Genomic DNA, 24,073 nt, shown 5'->3' with positions numbered 1-24,073 from the left:
CGGTCGACCGCGGCGGCCGACCGTGAAAACTTACGAACAGACGGTCGACCGTCACGGTTAACCACAAAAGTTTCTGCTGGCGTCTGAGGGAAAAACATTGGCGCGGTCGACCGTGGCGGTCGACCGTGAACTGATACATGAAAATACAGGTTTTGAAAGTTATTTTCTGATTTTAAAACCCTGTTTAAAAATATCAAATAAATTCCAAAAATTATGAAACTTTGGAAAATGATTGTAGACATGATAATAAATATGCTACAAAAACTAGTTTTCGAAAAGGACCTACCAAATAAAGAATATCATCATTTTGCAAAATAGTCTAAAACATGAAAATGTAAACACACGAGTTTTGACATTTTAGCTTAACCTTGTTTTGAAACATTACAAAATAATTTTGTAGACTTAATAAAGTATATATATGATTATTGTTAAGTCCAAAACCTGAGAATATAATATTTTCACAAAATTACTTATTTTGCAAACTTTATATGATTATTGTTAAGTCCAAAACCTGAGAATATAATATTTTCACAAAATTACTTATTTTGCAAACTTTTCAAAACAATAAATATGATTTCATGAATAGAATATAATATTTTCACAAAATTACTTATTTTGCAAACTTTTCAAAACAATAAATATGATTTCATGAATTAAATAAAATTGATATTGATGAAATCATATATATGCATATAAGTATGAAACAAGAAATTAATTTTCAATTGTATTCAATTGTTTCATATTAAAACATGAAAACTCAAAAGCATGTATGTATATATATAACTAAATATACATAGAAACCAAAACTTAACTTATGTATATATATATAACTATATATATATATAAAGAAATTAATAAAATGTGTGTGCATATTATATTGAGCTTAAAGTACCAAACACACATAATATAACACCTAAACTAAATGTTACCCAAGCAATCTTGATCTTCAATAATCTCTTTTTTGTAATCTTGCGGATGAAGCTTGAACTTGGATCTTCAATTTGAATTGCATAGGTTTCACTCCACAATTCCGCCAACCTCCATTGGATATGATCGTTGAAGGGCAATTTTATGTATCCTCCAACAATGTTGTTTGTCTATAATAAAGAGAAAACCAAAAACAATAGACGAACAACATTAGTTGTAAATTATTTGTTAAACATCATCAAAACAAGAAGGTCAACAATCTCCCCATTTTTGATGATGATAAACAATTTACAAAAGAGATATATATGCATGAAAGAAATAAATATATAAATTATAATTATCATTGCATATAAATAAGAAAGAATATACTCATAATATTTCTCCCCCTTTGACAACATCAAAAAGGGGAAAACAAGAATGAAGAGAGCGAAAGCTCCCCCTACAAGTAAGCATGAGTGAGTATAAAACATAAAAAGATATAGGGATTGCTCCCCCTATCAAAATGCCATATGGAGTATATGAAATAAAGACCAAGGAAAAATATGTGAGCAAGCATAGATGAAAAATATGCTAAATTTAGCTCATATACAAGAAGATAATGAGAACACATATGGATATGTCTTTATTAAGATAATCTCTCATTATACTAACATAAAAATCATGTATAAGAATAGATTTATGAAATCAAAAGAAGAGAAACATGAGAATACTAACATAAAAATCATGTATAAGAATAGATTTATGAAATCAAAAGAAGAGAAACATGAGAATCATGTAAAAAGTTTTCAAATGAAAGATTTATGAAATCAAAAGAAGAGAAACATGAGAATCATGTAAAAAGTTTTCAAATGAAAACAAATCACCCAAAAGAAATCATAAATCAAAGTTTAAATCCAAAAATGTAAAAACCAAATCATCATTGATTTTCAAAAATCAAGAGAGGCAACTATATCTAGCTCTTGAGCTAGTAACAACCTATATAAACATTTAAGCACCCGGTAAACAAGATTTGGGAATAAACACCCAAGAAATCTAAGGGGGGTTGTATAAATACAAACCTCTCATCAAAATAAAACCAATAATCATGAAAACAAAAGAATTTGACCAATAAAAGGAATTGTTTTCATAAAAATTTAAAATACATTTTTCGAAACCAAGAAAAAGAAAAATAAAAGTACTAAAATTCTTGGCTTAAAAATTATTTTGGCACCCAAGTATTCTTGGTGCCGGTTTGTTTAGGGACATGACCCCTATCATTAAAGCTCAAAGCCCTAGGGTTATGAACCCGTTTGGGCAATGCACGGATACGATCAAAACAAAAACTATATAAATAACCTTTACGATTTCAATTTGTGCAATGAAAAGGTTAAAATAATTTGCGTTGACCAAATGGTTGTGCACGGGAAACATTAGAAACATTTGCAAACATGGATGGTCTTTTAAAATTATTTTGTAAATGTGAAACTCTCTTTAAATCAAAACAAAATATGGCCAAATGACCAAATCGACCACAAAAATCACATTTAAATACATTAGCATGCTTATGATGTACAATTGGTGCATGTGTGTGTACATGTGATGAAGAAACTTGATGAGATGCACAAGAAGGATTAATATTCTTATGTTTTTGTGCATCATAGCAAAATTTAGCTAAATGGCCTTTACGACCACAAATGAAGCACTTGTAAACTTTGCTATACAAGTGTGCATAGTGTGTATGTGATTTATAAGTTATAGCACTAGATTTAGCACACTTGTCCATAAGTTTCTTATAATTATCAATGCATGTGTTTAAGGTATAATCTAAACATGATATGCGATTTTTCACATGATTCAACTCATCATTATGCATACAAGCATTGGACATAGAAGTAGATGAAACATGATCAGTTCTAAATGAATTAAACTCATTTCTAATAGTTGCTACTTCTATCATGGCATCATTATTAGTATGAGTTAAGCTAGCAATAGATGAAGACATGTTATTATTTTCCAAACTTAATGACTCATTGTTTTCTTTCAAAATAGCATTCTCTTTAACAACAATATCATGTTTGGAAGCTAGCGTCTCATGATCGGATTTCAAATCTATATGCTTGCTTTTAAGATCAATAAAATTGTTATGCAACTTAGTATAGGCATGCATTAAACTATCATATGCACAAGCGAGTTCATTACTAGATAAATCACATTCGGGTTCTGAATCGCTTACCACACTAGGGCTATCGCCTAGTAGTAGTGTGCATGATGAGGCTCCACATGAACTTGAAGTCGATTCTGCAACAACGCATCAAATCTCCTCCAAGTCACCTCTTGGGACGATCCACGACTTACACCACACACTTCTCTCGGTGTACAAGTGTATTACAAAGTCAATCTCATAATAAGCACAATACAACAAATGCATGTTCTCTAATATGGATGAGAACACAATGTAGGCTCAATCTCTAAGATACACTCCCCACAACCCAAATTATACTATGTATAAAATACAATAAGCTCAAAGGTTATGTGTGTAAATAATGAGATATAATAAAACAAACTAAACTCAAATAAATCTAGCTTATGGAAATTAGAATCAAAACAATAAATAGCTATAATGAGTTTAGGAAAACTTCTCTATAGATCAAGAGTAAGAGAGAGATGAGTTGAATGCCCAAACTTCAATTGATGATCTCCTCAAGCTCTTGTGAAATTGTTTTCACAAAATTAAATTCTCAAATGCTTAAAAGCTTTTTAAACAAACTTAAACCAACCATAAACCCTTGTTAAAACTTTCTTAAACTTGTTTAAAACACTCTTATGGTTGTTGCTGGTAGAAGGGGGTTTGAGGGGTTTATATAAGAAGAGAAACCAACAGCAAAAACCCCAAACAAAAGACCAGAAACCCCAACGAATCAGAAATCTAATTCTGTACAAAATATGACCGTTGGACGATCGGCGGTCGACCGTGGGAAAATCGTGGTCGACCGCGAGCAACAAAACAAACACCCGGTCGACCGCGATGGTCGACCGTGGAAACTTACGAACAGATGGTCGACCACCACGGTCAACCGCGAACTGATACATGAAAATACAGGTTTTGAAAGTTGTTTTCTGATTTTAAAATCCTGTTTAAAAATATCAAATAAATTCCAAAAATTATGAAACTTTAGAAAATAATTGTAGACAGGATAATAAACATGCTACAAAAACTGATTTTCATAAAAGACCTCCCTAATGAAAAATATCATTATTTTACAAAATAGTCCAAAACATAAAAATATAAACACATGAGTTTTGACATTTTAGCTTAACCATGTTTTGAAATATTACAAAATAATTTTGTAGACTTAATAAAAGATGTATATGATTATTGTTAAGTCCAAAACCTGAGAATATAATATTTTCACAAAATTACTTATTTTGCAAACTTTTCAAAACAATAAATATGATTTCATGAACTAAATAAAATTGATATTGATGAAATCATATATATGCATATAAGTATGAAACAAGAAATAAATTTTCAATTGTATTCAATTGTTTCATATTAAAACTTGAAAACTCAAAATCATGTATGTATATATATAACTAAATATACATAGAAACGAAAACTTAACTTATGTATATATGTATATAACTATATATATATATAAAGAAATCAATAAAATGTGTGTGCATATTATTTTGAGCTTAAAGTACCAACACACATAATATAACATCTAAACTAAATGTTACCCAAGCAATCTTGATCTTCAATAAGCTCTTCTTGGTAATCTTGCGGATGAAGCTTGAACTTGGATCTTCAATTTGAATTGCATATGCTTCACTCCACAATTCCGCCAACCTCCATTGGATATGATCGTTGAAGCGTAATTCCATCCATCCTCCAACAATGTTGTTTGTCTACAATAAAGAGAAAACCACAAACAGTAGACGAACAATATTAGTTGTAAATTGTTTGTTAAACATCATCAAAACAAGAAGGCCAACAGCCTCCACCTCTCAAAATTTCACCTAGAGGCCTCATCTACTGCTCATCGATCTTTGCCTCCGCCTCAACTTTGCCGGCCAACGGACCTCCAGCTCATCTTTCCCGGTTCTAGCTCTCGATCCTCTGCCGCCTCCTCCACCGCCTCCATCTATTCCACGGGTCGTGCTGCTTCTCCGCAGGTCGTGCTGCTCCGCGTGCCTCCACCGCCTCCATCGCACACCTCCGCCTGTGACTTCGCCGCGCGCCTCCACCACCTCCTCCTCAGGTTACCCCGTTTCCTCTGTAGTTTTGTCATTGAGAGAATCTTATCAATAGGGTTTAAAATAAACTTTGTGAATGAGGATTGTGAATTAGTGATGTGATATTGTGAATGTTCTGATATTTGGTTTGATGTTTAATATTGTAAATTTTTAGGTTACGAATTTTTGGAAATGTAGAGGTCTGATTTTGATTTTTTTTCTTTTTTTAGTGTTATGGAGTTCATTTCAGTTTGTAATGGAGGAATGTAGACGCCTGATTTTTAGGTTACAAATTTTTGGAAATGTAGAGGCCTGATTTTGATTTCAGTTTGTGATATTGTGATTTTTTTTAATTTTTAGGTTACAAATTTTCCGCATTTTTTTAGTGTTATGGAGTTCAGCTAACTACATTTCAGTTTGGAAATGTAGAGGCTTGATTCTGGTTGTTCTGTGTAGTTGAATCTTTATCGAAGTTCATTTCATTTTGTTTTGTGCGGAAAAAAATGCAGTTAGTTGAGAATTTATAAGTTCCTAGTTTTATTCTTTTTCGTTGGTTCTCTTGGATTAGTTAAATATAGTCTCAAGATGTTTCAGCTTCTCAGTTAAATATCAAATGTTTACTGGCAATTAGGTGTCATGATCTAATGATTCTTTTTCGTTTTGAATGTTTTAAGTACACGCCTTATTCTGAGCTTGACGAAATTCAGTCATAAGCTGCATTCTAATACGAGTTAGTTACTCTAGAATAGACATGTTATGACCATGTCAGAGAGAAATTTTATCAGAATAGTGAGGCGTGACTATATGTAAATCTTACTTGGAAGCTTTGTTACACACACATGCCGACATGGACACGAGTTACATTAATACCTTATGATTTATATAATATTTACATATTTTCTATTTTATTTAATAAGATTAACATGTTTAAACTTTTTGGCTTTTAATTGTAACCCTATATTCAAAGCAAAGTCATGATCATGCTTATCAAGATTCCCTAAATCAATGTTTTTAGATGTCATTATTGATAAATCATTTTATTTAGGTTAGCATGGCTCGTAACTACATCAGAGATAAGGATTGGATGTATGTGGGTCGTGCAGAATGCATGCAAACTATTTTCGTTAATGGAGTTAGTATTTTCATGGACTTTGTACGTAGACACGATATGGTCCGACATGAGAGTCATTTGTCCATGTAAATTATGTTCGAATAAGTTGCATTAATTGGAGGAAGAAGTTGAACTTTATATTGTGAAGAATGGTTTTGCTAGCGGTTATATAACTTGGGTATATCATGGAGAAATTGAAGGTCTCTGTGATGCAGATGAAGAAGAACAAGAAGAAGACAACTTGTTTCTCGATGAGGAAATGGAGAAAATGGTTGAGGTTGCTCTTGGTCACAATAACCCTACTGAAGATCCTCTTTTCGGAGGAGGACATCGTGAAGACAATTATGATAAATACATGAATGATGCTAGGAGGCTCATTTATGAGAATGTAAAACACTCCACGCTGTCATGGTTCGTCCATCTATTCCAGATTAAATGTCTAAATAAATGGAGTAACAAGTCATTTACGATGCTCCTAAAGTTTCTAAAAAATTATATGCCTCTGAGGAACCATGTGCCTGAGAGCTAGTACGAAGTTCAAAAGATACTGTCTAATCCGGGTCTGAAGTGTGAGATAATACATGCATGTCCCAATGATTGTATAATTTACTGGAAAGAAAATTCGGATAAGATTGAGTGTCCTACTTGCGGAGAGACTGTTAGACCCTAGAGGGGGGGTGATTAGGGTCTTATGCTAATCTAATCCGATTAAATGCCAATTAAAACTAATTAATACGTTATCCTAGCAAGTATGAAATACAACAATATATGTAAGCTAGGATAAGCAATATGAACAATAAGATATATCCTATATGATGAAATATATATGCAATGATATATAAACTAACACAAGGGTAAACAATATGAACTAGATAGTGGATGATATAGATAATGAGCTAATGACAATGGCGATATAAGATATGAACATAAATATGAATGAACGCCAAAGCACACTCAAACAAGCAATATGATCACGGAGTTCGGACCTTCCGTCCTACGTCTCCGCTCCCCACTCCCGGGGAGAAATCCACTAACACAATCCGGTTTGGAAGCCGGAACTTCTTCTACACACTCGGTTTTCTAGCTAACCGAAAACTTTACAACTCATACTCTTGCAATCACACTCTACACCCACTAAGTGTTGGACCTAGCCGTGTCTCCCTCAAGTGCTCGGTTACAACCTCTCCCTAGGCACGTCAACCGACGCCACTCCTCTTGGGACGATCCCCGACTCTCACCACACACTCCTCACTCGGTGTACAAGTGTATTACAAAGTGATTCTCACAATAAAACTTCTCTAGATCAAGATGGAGAGATGGAGATTTGAAGCCCAAACAATAAGATAATCTCCTCCACTAGTGAAAGCTAAAACTGCTTTAAACCAAACCCTTAAACAAGCTTAAACAAGCTTAAACTCTTTTTAAAACCCTTGTTTAAAAACTTCTTTAAAAACTTCTTAGCTACTTGAAAGAGAGCAGCTATAGGGTATATATATCCACTCAAAATCTCAGCCAAAACCCCAAGCAAAAGTCCAAAAAGCCCCAGAAAAATCAGCTCATAAAATAGCCGTTGGAGTGCAACGGATCTATTGTCGGTCGACCGAAAATTCTGTCGGTCAACGGATGGAGAAGTTCGGTCGACCGACGGAAAAGTCCGGTCGACCGCTATCCAGGTCAAAACAAAAGAAAACGGGTCGACCGATGGAGCTTTCGGTCGACCGGACCGGTCGACCGACAGACTCTCTGTCACACAGTGAGCGTAAGAACTCAGGTTCGGTCGACCGGTTCGGTCGACCGAAAACTGACATACTCAAAACCTGATTTGCTTCTTTTAAAACAGTGTTTAAAAATATCAAATAAATTCCAAAAAATGTAAAACTTTGGAAAATGATTGTAGACATGATAATAAACATGCTACAATAACTGGTTTCGAAAAAGGACTTCCCAAATGAAAAATATCATTATTTTGCAAAATAGTCCAAAACATGAAAATATGAGATACTTGAATTTTGATGTTTTGACATAAACCAACTTTTGAAACTTTGTGAAATGTTTTTATAGACTTAGTAAAACATGTATAAACTGATATTGAAGTCTACAAACTAAGAATACAATATTTTCACAAATACAATAGAAAATGAAACCTATGAGTATGTATATGAAAATATATTTGTTTCATATCTATGTAGATAAACCAAATCACAATAATAAATATGAAACATGTAATTTTATATTTATAAACATGAAAACCAAAACTTGTGTTATATATATATGTGACTACATATATATACAAGGAAACCAATAAAATGTGTGTGTATAGATAATTGAGCTTAGAGTACTTAACACACATAATATAAATCCTAAACTACATTACCCAAGCAATCTTGATCTTCAATTAAGCTTGACTTGGTACACGTTGCGGATGAAGCTTGAACTTGATCTTTAACTTGAATTGTTGTATAGGCTTCAATCCGACATTCCGCCAACCTCCTTTGATATAGTCATTGAAGCGCTATTCCATCCATCCTCCAACAACGTTGTTTGTCTATAATAAATAAGAAAACACAAATACTAGACAAACAACATTAGTGGTAAATTGTTTGTTAAACATCATCAAAACAAGAAGGCCAATAGAGACTAGATATAAGAAGAAAGTACCTGGTCAGAAGAAGGACATACCTTTCAAGATAGTACGATATTTTCCCATAACACAGAGGCTGCAGAGGCTATTCAAGTGTAAGAAGATAGCAGTGGCGATGACTTCACCATGTGTGCAGCCTTAATGTGGACAATTAACGATTTTCCTACATATGGAATGCTATCTGGTTGGTCTGTACATGGTTACACTGCATGTCCTTACTGTCATCTCCAGACAACATCGAGAAGGCTACCCTTTAGCAATAAGACTTGTTATTGCGGTCATCGATGCATGTTGGATGAAAATCATCCGTATAGAGATGGCATTATCCACCTTGATGGTACTAAAGAGAATTGCTCGCGTCCAGACCCATTATCCGAAGAGGATATACTTGCTTAGTGGAACGGTAAAAAAAAACATCACTTTGGAAAAGTTAAGGGAAGACAAGAAACACCACAGGGATGGAACAAGAAAAGTATCTTCTTCGAACTACCCTACTGGGAGACAAATAAAGTGCGGCACAATCTAGATATCATGCACATTAAGAAGGGAGTATCTGGGCACATTCTTAACTTACTTCTCTGTAAAGATGGAAAATCAAAAGATAACCTCAAAGCTCGAAGGGATCTTCAGGCGTGGAACATTAGAAAAGAGTTGCATCCTATACCGAAGGCACAGACAATCCTGACCAGTTTGTACTCCCCAATGCCATGTATCACATGTCATCAGATGAGAAGAAAAAGCTTCTTCAGGTGTTACATGAGTTGAAGGTTCCTACAGGGTTTTTAGGATCATTTAGTAAGAAGATAAAGATTGTTAAAGGCAAGATCGAAGGGTTGAAGTGTCATGATCATCATATTATTATGGAGCATCTTTTTCCACTTTCTCTCAGGACTTCCCTTCCTAAATCAGTCGGTCTAGTGATCAACGATCTTTGTAGATTCTTTCGGGAGTTGTGCGCTAAAAACATTGAGCATGATAAGTTGAAGAAGCTAGAGGCTGAAATTCCTATAATTTTGTGCAAGCTTGAGCGGATTTTTCCACCATCATTCTTTGATATCATTATACACCTGACTGTTCATCTTGCAACTAATGCTAGGCTTGCCGGACCCGTACAATATCGATGGATGTACCCCATCGAAAGGTACATTTAATTTTTTTAGAGCTAGGCTTGCCGGACCCGTACAATATCGATGGATGTACCCCATCGAAAGGTACATTTAATTTTTTTAGTTAACATAATCGATATATTTTTATTTTACGATGGATGTACCCCATCGAAAGGTACATTTAATTTTTTTAGTTAACATAATCGATATATTTTTATTTTACGTGTTTTATGTGGTGATTTAGTGTAAGCTTTTATAGGTACCTTCTCACTCTGAAAAACTATATTCGCAATGGTAACCACTTTTTGTTCTCTTTATCTGGATGAAGACATTGAGACAAAACTCAACAGACCTCTCGTGATTCATGATGGACCATCAAAAAAGCCAAATTACAATAGAATGACTCCCGCATTTATCAGCAAGATTCATCACTTTATCATTCTCAATATCGAATGCCTTGGAGAAGTTAGAGAGTATGTCTATTTCGCATAATTATATATGTTTATATGATATAATATACTTCTCACATTAACTATTCATTTTGACATTAGAATACACAAGGCTGAAATACGTACAATGCATAGTAATTGGAATGAGGCACGCGTTGAAACACATCATCAGGACAATTTTTGCAATTGGTTTAAACATTATGTAAGATTTCTATTATCTCATTTTTTGACTCATTCTATTAATTTAATCTAACATATTTATGTAATTGCCGTATTAACCTTTTGTCAAAGCTGATTACCGAGTGTAGAATCAATTTTAGATAAGAAGCTTGGATATTTGGCTACACTTCCAGATGCTGAAGTTAAATACTATAAAGGATTTGGTGTTGGTGGTTACAAGTTTGAAATTAAGTCTATAGAAGAATCTCGAACCACCCAAAATAGTGGAATTACAACCCTAGCCACTAATGATGAGATATACTATGGGTACCTTGATAACATACATGGTATCAACTGTCCAGGATGAGCAGGATGCATTTATGTCTTTCAATGTATTTGGTATGATATGAAGATTGGAACTGGTAAGTGGAGAGACAATTACGGGACTTGGGTAGATGAATATGGATTGACGAGTGTAAACACCACGCATTTTTCCTTTGAGGACGATCCATTTATATTTCCAGAACAAGCATTTCAAGTATACTACTCGAAGTGCGTGTGGCATTCAGGATGGAGTGTTGTATGTCGATGGAGGCCCAGGGATACTTACGACGTCCCACAATTCATAGATTCAGAGGTTGCAGAGATCAATGATGATGATGAATTTGAATAGGGAGGAGTTGTATGTCAAGATAAATCTCCTAAAACTGATAAAATTTTGTGGGTTAGGAATGATTTAAATAGGGCTAGAATACCAAATTAGTATATTTATACGAACACATTTACCAGGTTGGTATTTAAAAAAACTCCAGCGACAACAAGACATTAAAGATGGACCTTTTTGTCAACAAGGCACATTCTGTTCGTCGGAGTTCAAAACTCAAAATCTCGTCGCTCACATGACATTTAAAGGGGTGACGTGGATGATGATTTGGTAGTTTAGTAATGAAAAGGTGGGAAATAACCGAACAAAAATGCCCTAAATCTCCAAATCAACCCTAACCCTTCCCCCTTCCCTCCCCCTCCCCCTCCCCCTCCCCCCCTCCCCCAAGACTCAAACTTTCTGCCCAGTAGAGAGTTCTCCCCCAAATCGGCAGTTGCAGAGAATCTTTCTGAGGGAGAGATCGTGGATGTGAGGGTGGTGGGTATTCTCCTTTGCTGCAGTCTTCAAGTCGTGGAGCCAAAGGTAAGACATTGTAATTTTTTTCCCTTTTCTTATGGCGATGGAGGGTGGTGGGTCTTCATTTTTGTAAATAAAATAGTCTTCACTATCTTTAGATGATTGCATGCATACGCCGTGTTCACTTGCCCCCAATTTAGGGTTTTGAAGTGAAGCCCATTTTTTTTAAATTGTTCATTTTTTTGAAATTATATTGTTTCTAATTAAGTTAATTTTAAATTTATGCAGATGGGAGTATTAATTATGGTTAAATTTTGACATGGTGACTATTTTAATTATAATAATCATGATTACAACAATGATATATGTGATGTTAGGTTCATAGACGAGGATGTAATGTCTATTGAATATCTCAGAGAAAAAATTGTAGAATTTGGCTACACAAATCAGTTCACATTGTGGTATTGTATTCCAGGTATGGGTTTGAGCCAAGGTCTGTTGCCACTTACTTTGGAAGACAATTTGGAACTTATGTTACAATATGCTCGTAAGGAAAGGGCAATTGAGATATTTTCAAATCATGGGGTTGACATGGCTGAGTTGGTTGACATGGTTGAGGGTCTGGCAGATGAGGATGATGTGGAAACAACCAATGCACAAGATGAAATAGATCCAATGCAAGAGAATCAACCAATGCAAGAGAATGAAATAATGCAAGAGATACCCAAAAAGAGAAAGAAGCTGACACCAATTAGGAAAAAAAAGTACAGATGAAGGCCAAATGGAGGATGAAATTCAATCCAGTGATGATGATGACTCAGTGGAAGATGAGACATACAAGCTGGACCCTACAGAGGCATTTGATAATGAGACAGATGAGGATGATGAGAAAGGGTATGCTGATGAGTTCACTGACAAAGTAGAGAGTGGGAAAGTTAAACAAAAGGGTTTGAATGAGGGGAGTAGCAGTGCAGCTGGATATGCAAGTGAAGATTCAATGTGTGCTTTTGATAGTGAGGCGGAGGGGGCTTTGGACAGTGATGTTGAGGAGTTGCATGAAATTAGAAGGATGAATAAAGATAAGGTAAATGCTGCAATTGGTAGAATAGCATTCAATGCTGGTGCTAGATTGGTAAATGACGATGAGGGACCTCCTTCTAGAGTGTGGGTGTTTCAGCCACTTAACACAGAGGAAGTTCAAGGTAATGCAGTACACAACGATAGAGCTGCTGACATGAATGCACAAGGGGGTAAAACAGAGGAAGTTCAAGGTAATGCAGTACACAATGATAGAGCTGCTGACATGAATGCACAAGGGGGTAACACAGAGAAAGTTCAAGGTAATGCAGTACACAATGATAGAGCTGCTGACATGAATGCACAAGGGGGTAACACAGAGGAAGTTCAAGGTAATGCAACTTCAAACACAAGGGGCATTGTAGGCAAGAGAGATAAATGGCCATCTTTTTGGTTGAATTATGAGGGAGGGTATGAGTCAGAGCAAAGAGATAGTGAGGATGAAGGCCCGTTAGATGAAAGTGAAATAGAAGAATTCAATGACAAACTCCAGCCCCATCTCAGGTTAAGAAAATTCACGATGAGGAAAAAGATTAAGTATCCATTCTTCAATGAGGACGTGGATATGAGTTCAGTGTACTTTAAACCTGGATTGAAGTTTACATCAAGGAATGTATTGAAACAAGCTATTCTCAACTACTCTATTCAAAATCATTATTGCTTTATATGAAAAATGATAAAAAGAGAATAAATGTTGGCTGTTCATTATGCTACTAGAAAATAAATGGTGGGCCTGACTGTGAAGATGAACAAGCTTGGCAAATTAAAAGCATTTAACCATTGCACACTTGTAGTAGAACCTTTAAGAATAGGTTAATTATAGAAAATTGGGTGGCACATGAGTTCCTAGATAAAATTTAAAGAAATCCCAAGATGAAACAAAGGGAAATATGTGAAGAAATAACTGCAAATTATAAGATCAATGTCACTCTTAGAAAATATCAAAGGGCAAAGGATAAGGCATTGAATGCTATAGAGGGACTGATAGCAAGACAATATGAGTTGCTTAAACCCTATGTGAATGAAATCTGTAGATCAAATGAGGGGAGTACATTTGTGCTTAAAGTGGTGGGTGGAGGATCAGGCTCATTCAAAGAATCTATGTGTGCTTTTCTCCTTTGAGGGAGGGATTTGTCAAGTGCTGTAGACCTATATTTGGCCTTGATGGATGCTTTCTAAAGCATGCTTGTGGTGGTCAATTATTGTTTGCTGTTGGTAGAGATGGTAACAACCAAATGTGGCCAATAGCATGGGCCGTGGTTGAGGGAGAGAACAGGTCATCATGGAAGTGGTTTATAAGGCTGCTGACCCTTGATTTGAGGATGGGAGATGGTGCAGGTTGGACTGTTATTTCAGATCAACAAAAGGTATGTCTGTAGATACTAGTTCCAGCTATTTAGTGGTTTACTGATTTATTTTTGCTCCTTTTTTTATGATAGTGTATTGTTCTGATATATTGTTGTTTATGTAGGGACTAGTTCCAGCTATTCATGAAATGTGGTCTTCAATAGAGCATAGGCAATGTGCTAGGCATATTTACTCTAACTGGAGGAAAATTCATGGTGGTAGGCAACTTCAACGGAAGTTTTGGAAGTGTGTGAAAGCGACAACAAAGGCAGATTTCTTAGTTGAAGCAGCAAACTTGAGTAAATTGTCTGAAAAAGCATTGGATGACTTTATGTTAAGGGATCCCAATACATTTTGTAAGTCTCACTTTAAACTCTATAGTAAATGTGACAGTGTTGACAACAACATGTCTGAGATATTCAACTCATTCATACTTCTTGCAAGATATAAACCAATAATAACTATGTTAGAGGATATTAGATTGGCTTTAATGGATAGAATGCAAGAAAAAGGAAAACTGGTTAATAGGTTTGTGGATAGGATTTCTCCTAGAATTCAGAAAAGGTTGAAAGATGCTTATAATGATCAAATAAATTGTGTTCCACATTGGAATGGTTCTGGAGATGAAAGTGGCTTTGAAGTCATTCATAGAAGGGTTAGTCATGAGGTTCATTTGGGTAATAGAACATGTTCATGTAGAGAATGGAAGTTGACATTGATTCCTTGTGCTCATGCTATAAGTGCTATCATGTTAATGAGACATAAGCCTGAAGATTATATTGCACATTGGTATAAATCTGAGAACTATTGTGCCACCTATGCCAACTTGTTGAATCCAGTTGAAGGTAGCAGATTTTGGTATAAAGATGGAGAGGGGATGGTACTGCCACCTAATATTGCAAGGAGGAAAATGGGGAGGCCTAAGACTGCAAGAAGAAGGGACCCCAATGAAAAAAACAAGGAAAACATATAAGGCTTCAAGGCAGGGAATATCCAAGAAGTGTGGGTTATGTGGGTCAACTGACCATACAAGGAGGAAATGTCCAAATCCACCCCTACCTGCTCAAACAACAAGCACAGAAAACATACAAGTAAGTAATCAATTACATTAAGATATAAATTATGACTTGCTTTATATTTTTATTAAGTAATCAATTATGACTTGCTTTATATTTTTGGTGCACTGTCAGACAACACAAGTAGCAAATGAAGGTACAAGCCAAACCAAAAAGAGAAAAAAGCCAAAGGGGAGCAAGAACAGGATTGGTCAATCAGTGGAGGAAATAAGAAGACAAAATATTCCTACAGCAACATCAGTGTTATTAGAGAGAAGATGTAGAGGTAGAAACAATAGTACACAAGGGGTTTCAGGTGCAACACAGCCACAAGTTTCAACTTTTTGGAGGGGAGGAAGCAGAGGTAGAGGCAGAGGAAGGACTATTCACAACAAAATGCCTAAAGGGTTTGGACTATGGCAAGGTGAACATTGTGAGGCAATATACAGAGCAACCAGTCACACAGAGGCCAAAGTTATCCAAGGACCATCAACTCAAGCATCAGTCAATGAACACCCAAAGTGTTAATTAAGTGGTTGTGCTGTGTATATTTTGTCTAGTTTATGTATGCTACATGATGTGTTAAGCACAAATAATTTGATGTGTTGTGCATATTTTGTCTAGTTAAAATACACTACATGATGCGTTAAAGTGTTAAGCACAAATAGTTTGATGTTGTTGTGCATATTTTGGCTAGCTTAAATGCCAATTTCTGTATGCTACACGATTTGTTATGCACAAATAGTTTTTGGGTTTTACACAGGTGGCTCATTCTGTCCATTTTTAAGTTTCTGGGTTTGGAAGTGATGTTGTTGTAGTGGGTTATTGTGAGATTGCATGTGTTTGATGTTGTTAGTGTGGGTTTGCACATGTTTGATGTTGTTACCATCTCAAATTTACAACAAAATGAAAACAAAGATTTACAACATTTCATTTGAAAGCTACATCACAAACAAAGCATCTGCCACCGGTTAAAAACAAAATACAACATTTTATTTGAAAGAGTACATAATACACCATTACATTGTTATAAACGAGAGCATCTCATTACAATTGCCCACTAAAATTTACAACAAAGAATCCTAAGCAGGTTACAACAACTCCACAGACCATAATTAACATCTCATATAATTTGAGCTTATTCTGGTGAAGTTTGATCAGATCCTCACATCTTGTTCTACCAATCTTTAGGTTTGAAATCTCCAGTAAATAAGAGTCAGCCTCTCTTTGACACATACGTAGCTCTTCTTTAGTCTTGGCAATATCATCACGACATTCTTTCATCTCATTCTCAGCACGTGCAATCAATTGATCCTTCAGTATATCATTGTTCCTTAAGTTCAATAGCTCTTCTCTCAATAGAGGTACCAATTGAGATGCCATATTACACAATTGACCATCAAACCATTCCCAAACATGACAACCACACCCATTCTAGAACCACATTTTAAAAAACATACTATCAATCTCAACAAATCAAACAAACGATAAAACTGCATTGAAAATTTTACCTTGTAGTTTCGACATCTGTAAAACCTCCTCCCGGGGTTTGCATCTATCATCGATGTATAATAGTCACATTCAGCTCCACAAGAACAGTTTTTGACCCCGTACCTCTTTGCTTCTTCATTCCATTTCTGAATACAACTCATATTGTTGAATCCGCCCCTAATTTGGTAGTTTACTCCAGATCTAGATATGCTTGAACCTCCAGATCTATTCCTGCTTGAACCTGAGCTTGAGCTTGACGAGGCCATGTTGGGACTACCACTAATTTGAAGATCTGAGTGAAATGTGAGAAGGGATGATCTGAAACTCTAACTTCAAATTCATCCCCAAATTTGATCGTGAGTGGGGAATGAGGAAGATGAGAATTTCAGCGGCCTTATTTATCCACGTCATTACTAAATTGCCAAATCATCACCCATGTTATCCCTTTAAATGCAACGTGAGCGACGAGATTTTGAGTTTTGAACTCCGGCGAACAGTATGTGCCTTGTTGACAAAAAGATCCATTTTTAATGTCTTGTTGTTGCCGGAGTTTTTTTAAATACCAACCTGGTAAATGCGTTCGTATAAATATACCAATTTGGTATTTTAGCCATTTAAATAGTGAAATATTTGTAGATATTCCTATAATTTCTAGGGAATCTGTAGAACCTAACACTTCTGAAAAGCGAAAAATGTAACCATTATATATATCATGTTGTTTAAAATTTACATCTTCAAATTTATATATATGTCTATTTCGCATAAATCTTATATGAATTGTAAAATTCTTTATAGGGCTTGACAAATATGTCTGGAGTTCCATCGCGGAGCAGATCACGTAGAATTATATAGCGTGGAGACCTACATCGTCAGGCGAGAGATCATAGGAGAGAACTCGAATCTGCTCATGTTACTACATCCATACCTAGCATTGGGGAGTTTACTCCAGTTAGAGGTAACTATTTAATTTCTTTCGATTCTGTTTTAACATGACGCGTAATTTTTATCCCTTGCTTATATCTCTTTATTATGTATTGTTAATATCACAATTGTACTACTCCTGATATTTAATACAGATGTAGACACAAATCGGCAAGCACCTATAGAGGAAAATGATTTATCGACGACCCCCATTCACACTCCATACCTTCTGGACAATCGTCAGGTTAGTATCTCTTCTATACTCAATCAAGGATGTAATTCAGATGCTTCTTTCTTTCTTTATTATCTTTTGGTGATTAATGTGCTTTGCTAAGAAATGCTTACATAATGCTTCTATCTCTTACATAAATTTGGAAGACTTCTTTACAAAATATTGAAATTGAATAGCTATAAAGAGAATGCTTTCCTCAAATCAACATGAAATCAAACCTCTTGATTTTGCTTGAGCAATTAACAGAAATTAAGGAACAAAAATCAATTGTCAACCGCTACCTCTTTTTCAGATTCGGTAAGATTATTCCAAAGAGAACTTATGTACTTGATCATAAGCTTTTCCTTCCCAGAATGCAAAGGCCTTAGTTTGGAATAATGCTCAGCGAAGAAAATATTGTAGCCTCCTACATTTGAAAGCATGTTATGGAAGCCAGAAATACCAAGAAGAAACTAAACCATGTATTCAATAATAGAAATATTTTCAAAAAAATTAATAATAATAGAAATTAAAATACTAATTTGTTAACAACATCTGTAATTAATAGGTATTAAAAACAAAACATAGCAAATAAGTCATAATATAACCTATTATACTCAATTTTATAAGTCCATGATCGAAAAATAATATAGCTCATAATCCCAAAAAGTAACAACAATGTCATTTACAAATAATTTCTTCAAGATATGCTCTTTTGAACAAGCTGAAGTACTAGAGGGACAAAAATGCTACAAAAATAGTGGAAAGAAAATACTAGATCTGCAACATATTATTAGATAAATAGTTAACAACTAAATAATGAAAGAGTTACCTTAAATGTGTAAAGTTTACAAAGATGTTGTTGTGAATGCCACATATTGCGGTGTTCTTGGTGGTCAACAAATTTCACTAAACTTTTAATAGAACTTGGACAACTGCGAATGTTGTGACCTTGTTGGTTGCACATCTTCTAATAAATTCTAGATGTGATATTAATGTAGTTGTTTTGATCATCTTCTAATCAATTCTATTGTTTAGTGTTTGTTTTTGCTCAGATCATGCAGTTTATACTTACATAATTCATTTTTATTGTGTAGTTGCATCTACATCTGCACCGCCATGTGTTCCAAAACACACTTTTAATCTTCGTCATAATCGTTCTCTAAGACGTGCGGAGCAACGTGGCGATGGAGGTAGCAATTTATATATATATCATTTATTACTCTTTATAGTATCTAATATCTTATTTGTCTCATCACATACAGTACATTCACGATCCTCTGTTCACACTCGAGGCCCCAATACTACCCATAACCTGATGCCTGATACTGAAAAGGGAGAAAAGACATGGCCTTTGTACCTCAATAATAGGGGCCGTCCCATTGGTGACTATGCTGAGAAATGGGGAAAGTATGTTAGGGAGGAGAGTCGTAAGTACTGTAAATATCCTCTCCATTTAGAATGGGGTGATGAATATAATAGGTCATTTGACGATTTCTTTATAACATGTCAGGTATAAATATATTTTTATTTTTATTTTTCTAATTAATTTGTTATCATTTGGTACATAATATTTTAACCATGTGATTCGTTTATTGAATATGCAGATGTATTATGAGTTTCTCCCTTTGGATCCTAATCAGCCTCTCTCCCATCAGCTTGTTTATCAGGGAATGAAGTCTCAGTTGCAGGCACTAGTACAAACTGTGGCAGCCCCAACGGTTCAAACCGTTGGGGCAGATAGTGACCCCAACGGTTCAAACCGTTAGGGCAATAAATTCACCCGTTGGGACAAATTGCGTTGGGGCAAAGTTTGCCCCAACGGTTGTTTTAGCAGCACCAACGATTCCAACCGTTGGTGCTGATATTTTTTAAATTTATTTCTTAAAATATAAAAAACCATGCACCAACGGTTGGAACCGTTGGTGCAAACATCAGCACCAACGGTTCCAACCGTTGGTGCAAACAACTTGTACCAACGGTTTCAACCGTTGGTGCTAGTTGTTTGCACCAACGGTTGAAACCGTTGGTGCTGTTAACGTGCACAACTAATGCACCTTATCAACCCATAGTAATATGAGAATTCAAGAATGATAATCAACATGTTCATAGCAATATCCATACAATTATACAACCAAAACATAAATGTCATAAAATAAATTCAAGATCCTCACACCATATGCAATTATAAGCCAAAACAAAAAAAATTATTAAAATGAAATGTGAGTAGTAATTTTTAAACAAATAATCACAAACATAAAAAATATCCAAAATACAGTATCTCAAATATCTAAAAAGTACAAGTCACTACTGACTGAATTGAAGAAAATCAACTATGTTAATCCCATCAAGCGCAACTTGCTCTGTGTCATTCACAAAACTTTTAGCAAAAGGTATATAAACAGTTGCAAACTTGCAAAACTGGCAACAATTGCATGCTATGAACGCTCTTGAACGCTCTTCAACTATGAACGCTCTACAGAGCTTAACCGACCATCACCCTTACACAAAGCAACCAACAGGCCGCATGCACAGCAAATATATCCAAACTACACCGACACGGGCATCAGCACGTAGCTAGGCTCTCCGCACGCAAACTATAATCTTTGACAAGGTGAGTTCTCTCCCCTGTGATCTTTTCTTTACAACATTTCCTGAGATCTTCTCACACACCTGCTGACTCTCTTCTTGAAATCATTCGGCTTATCACTCCATTCCTTCTGGAATGTCAATCAAAAAAACTTGCGTCATGTCAAACTTTGTAATAATATGGTCAAACTAAGGGATGTATGCATGTAGTTGTGACAAAAAACTACATGCATGTAGTTATCACAAAAGAAACAATATGAAATAGAGATCAAAGAATGTCAGAAACAATAACCATCTGTATATAAGTAAGAAAAAGAAATCACTTACAGCTGCTTCAACATTAGCAGGAGATGCATCATTAGGACTAGAAAGCATGGAGATTATGCTCAGAACTATACTCTCAACCTGCTTATTTAAAAAATCTCAATTAGCTATGAATATATAATACAAATTACAAGCATGAGAGTTTTTGCATAATTATAAGAAAAATTACAAGAATCAAGTGAACATGCACAAAATAAACAAAATACTGCAGAAACACAAGCATGAGACATTTTGGTGAATACGCTCGCAAGGCTTGGAAAACTACAAGAATTTTTCCCGTCTGATATTACACTCACTAATTTATTATTTCATTACTGAACCTTGAAGTAGATATGTTCTCATCCATAGTAATAACAATGGTTATTACTCTCTGCCAGAATTGGCTTATTTCTTGCATGTTTTTACTCATCAAAGTCTACTTCTATGATTTTGTAGATCATCTTTAGGAACCTTATCTAGAACATCCATATATCTAAGACTTATCTAGAACATCCATATATCTAAGAGATCTGAGAGGCTGTTATCATTTCCATAAGTACTATTGACATACATGGGCTTGTTTGTTTGCATTTAGTTTAAATGTAGAACCTATATTTATGTTCCCAGGTCTCTTGCCACCTCCTCTATTACAGCTATTAAAGGATTTTATTGTGTCATTTGACAACATGCAGTCATAGTAATCCGACTCCAGTTACAAAGAATTATAGATATAATCCAATTACAATCCACAATAGGAAATTGGTACCCAAGAGGTAGAGACTTCAAACCAAAGGTATTTCCCTAAGATCGAATCACAGTCTATCAGTGCAATAAAGAACTAAGTTTGCTCTAACGATTTACCAATAGGAATATCTCAACAATTCAGAGAAAATAGTGTGGTTACAACTCAAAAGGCACTGCAAAGAAGTAAGGGGGAAGATGAAAAGAGTGAATACACAAAGAGTTAGACGACAACCTGACGATTAAACACGAAGAATCTGGAACTAAATGACAATTCTTAGTGATTCAGTTCTTCTTTAAAAAAATGATTTATACATTTTAGTATGTTATTGTTTTTTGCTATCTTGCCATGACTAGTAGTCTATTAGTTCCAACAGTATCTTTCCAGAATCGAAGACTTATCAGCAAAATCAAAGATATACCATCTTTAAGTACATACTAAAACATTTGTGCATAGGGCCTCCTTAGTTCATTACGTGGTTGTTTGTGTATCTGAACAGTTATATCCGTCATTTATTTATTTAAGATACCGCACACAAGTAAATACTAAAAGATGCATGAAGATATATGCTAGCCCCCTTGTGTTAATTATATTCTGCCTCAAAAGCTCTACAAATACAAACAAATATGCGCACTGGCAAAACTTTTCTGCATCTTTTAGTGATCCTAATTTCAAAACCACTAATTCAAAAATAATCGTTTCGCTTTGCAATCGAAGCAGAGGCTTAATTTAATGTTTCAGAGAAATCCTTGAAATTCTGATAATACCCCAACAATTACACTAAACTGTACCTAGAAAATACTTAAACAGTAAAATTTACACATTAATATTTACAATTGACAAAGAAGGTTACCATGTGAACAGGTGTCCATCGATCGCTTGCAAGCTCATAGCCAGTGGGGTCCTCCCCAGGTGCATGGAGAATTGATATACAAACACGCCCGTCAGGATAAACTGAGATATGCAAGATAAACAAAGCTTTCTTTACCATGAAACAAGATAATATCACAGGTTGTAGAGACAAAAGAGCAGGCAACTAACCATTTGGGTGCCACATCCTTGACTTAATTCTAACAGAAGGAGGGCTGTTAGGATAATTATCTGGAAAACTCATAATGGCATTAAAGTAGCCTCCATTACTGAAATACCATTGGAACCCAATCAATATTTGTGGACAGAAATATGCAGTCTATAATTGCTATATAAGCCAGAAGAGTGTAATATGTCAATAGTGCAAAAAATATTTATGCAAGAGTTATGTGAAAGATACCAAAGGAATCCTGGTTGACAAGCCATTCAACACTCCCAATCTTACGAAACCCACAAAATTAGAATTTTTCTTCAACAGTTCCCTTAATTGATCAGCAAATCCTACAATCAAACCACCATTGATAAAGTTTTTATTAGGGTTTATATACCATTAGACCTCTAAAAACAAAAAAAATTAGGTGACTAATCAATCTATCAATCAAAGAATCAAACTTTGCAACCCAAGCAGAGATCTAATGCAAAATATCCCACTAAATCATAACCTTACCTTTACCAACGAGCTTGGATGTCTGAGATGGAGGATGAGGCAGCGGCCGAAGAACTGCTAGAGGAGAAGGAGGCGGCGGCACGCTCCTACTGGTGACGACGATGTGGATTTTAGGGAATTTTGGGGAGAGAGATGTAAGAGAAAGAAGGAGGGACTGCGAAGCTTGTGGTGGCTAGACGAGGCCGTTAGAAGAGTAGGAGGAGGCGGAATTAGGGTTAGGGATTTGCGGGGAAGGGAGGCGAGCGAATTAGGGTAAGGGTTTTCAAGGGAGAGGAGGAGGCAGGCCTCTTAACTTCTTCAACAACCAAAATGGAAGATTCTTTAATGTGTGTGATTTCATTTAACAGTAACGCAACCCTTATTAAAGTCAATTCAGCAACAAGTTTAGCCGAATTGAAGATGAAAGCCGTAGAGAATTTTAGAGTACGGTTCGAAAGTTTGTTGATAAGTTACTCTATCGATAAGTTTCCCATTGTCTCGTTTGAGCTTTCAAAAGATGAAGATATTCTCAATATGATAGGTTATCATCGTTCAATGGGGTTAAATACGTTGACCATGACTGTTACTGAAAGAGATGAAGGACCCACTCATGCCATAGGGTCAGAAACAGAGCTTAAGTAAGTATTCAAAAGTATATTTTCATGTTCTGGATACACGTCACATATTCTATTATATATGTGACCTGAAGACATACCACGTGACATTTGGACCTTATTTGTGATATATTGTCTTTATTTGTGACATTTGAGTCTTATATGTGACTTTACTGGTAAGTATCACATGTGACTTATATGTGACCTGTACATTAAACCTGCAGTGTTCCTAATGTAAGCTCACAGTCATCAGAGCATATTGAGCAACCTTATGAGAGTATCACAATCGAGGAATCAGAGAGGATCCCAAATGACAACCCTCAAGGAGAGCATGTGTACAGTATGAACGACGTAGTAAGTGCCTCGTCACGGATCCCAGCATGGTGACACGAGGCAATTACTGGAAAAGGGCAGCAATTTGAAAGTGCAAAAGAAGCTAGAATGGCTCTTATATACTACTCTATAGCTAAGAAGTTCGC

The 24,073-nt window shown here is 35.4% G+C and overlaps 1 protein-coding gene across 1 annotated transcript; it reads right to left on the bottom strand.

Annotated features, from left to right (window-relative positions):
• Window positions 20,023–23,280, bottom strand: LOC109822445 (ubiquitin-conjugating enzyme E2 7-like). Its single transcript, XM_020388644.1, has 6 exons — window positions 23,002–23,280; window positions 22,735–22,835; window positions 22,506–22,603; window positions 22,318–22,418; window positions 20,747–20,824; window positions 20,023–20,550 (listed from the first exon to the last, which is right to left on the bottom strand). Exons 2-6 carry the CDS (start codon window positions 22,758–22,760, stop codon window positions 20,473–20,475), a joined length of 381 nt encoding a protein of 126 aa, XP_020244233.1. The 5' UTR covers window positions 22,761–22,835; window positions 23,002–23,280; the 3' UTR covers window positions 20,023–20,472.

This window comes from Asparagus officinalis, chromosome 8 (genome assembly GCF_001876935.1).
Source record: "Asparagus officinalis chromosome 8, Aspof.V1, whole genome shotgun sequence".
NCBI lineage: Eukaryota > Viridiplantae > Streptophyta > Magnoliopsida > Asparagales > Asparagaceae > Asparagus > Asparagus officinalis.
The sequence above is the reverse complement of the archived record's forward strand: the minus strand, read 5'-3'. Positions and strand labels throughout refer to the sequence as shown.

Coding starts and splice junctions, on each gene's coding strand:
- LOC109822445 (XM_020388644.1), bottom strand. CDS start 22,760: ATGGCTTGTCAACCAGGATTCCTTTG. Junction 22,419..22,505: donor AAGGATGTGGCACCCAAATG/GTTAGTTGCCTG, acceptor TGCATATCTCAG/TTTATCCTGACGGGCGTGTT. Junction 20,825..22,317: donor GATGGACACCTGTTCACATG/GTAACCTTCTTT, acceptor TTAAATAAGCAG/GTTGAGAGTATAGTTCTGAG.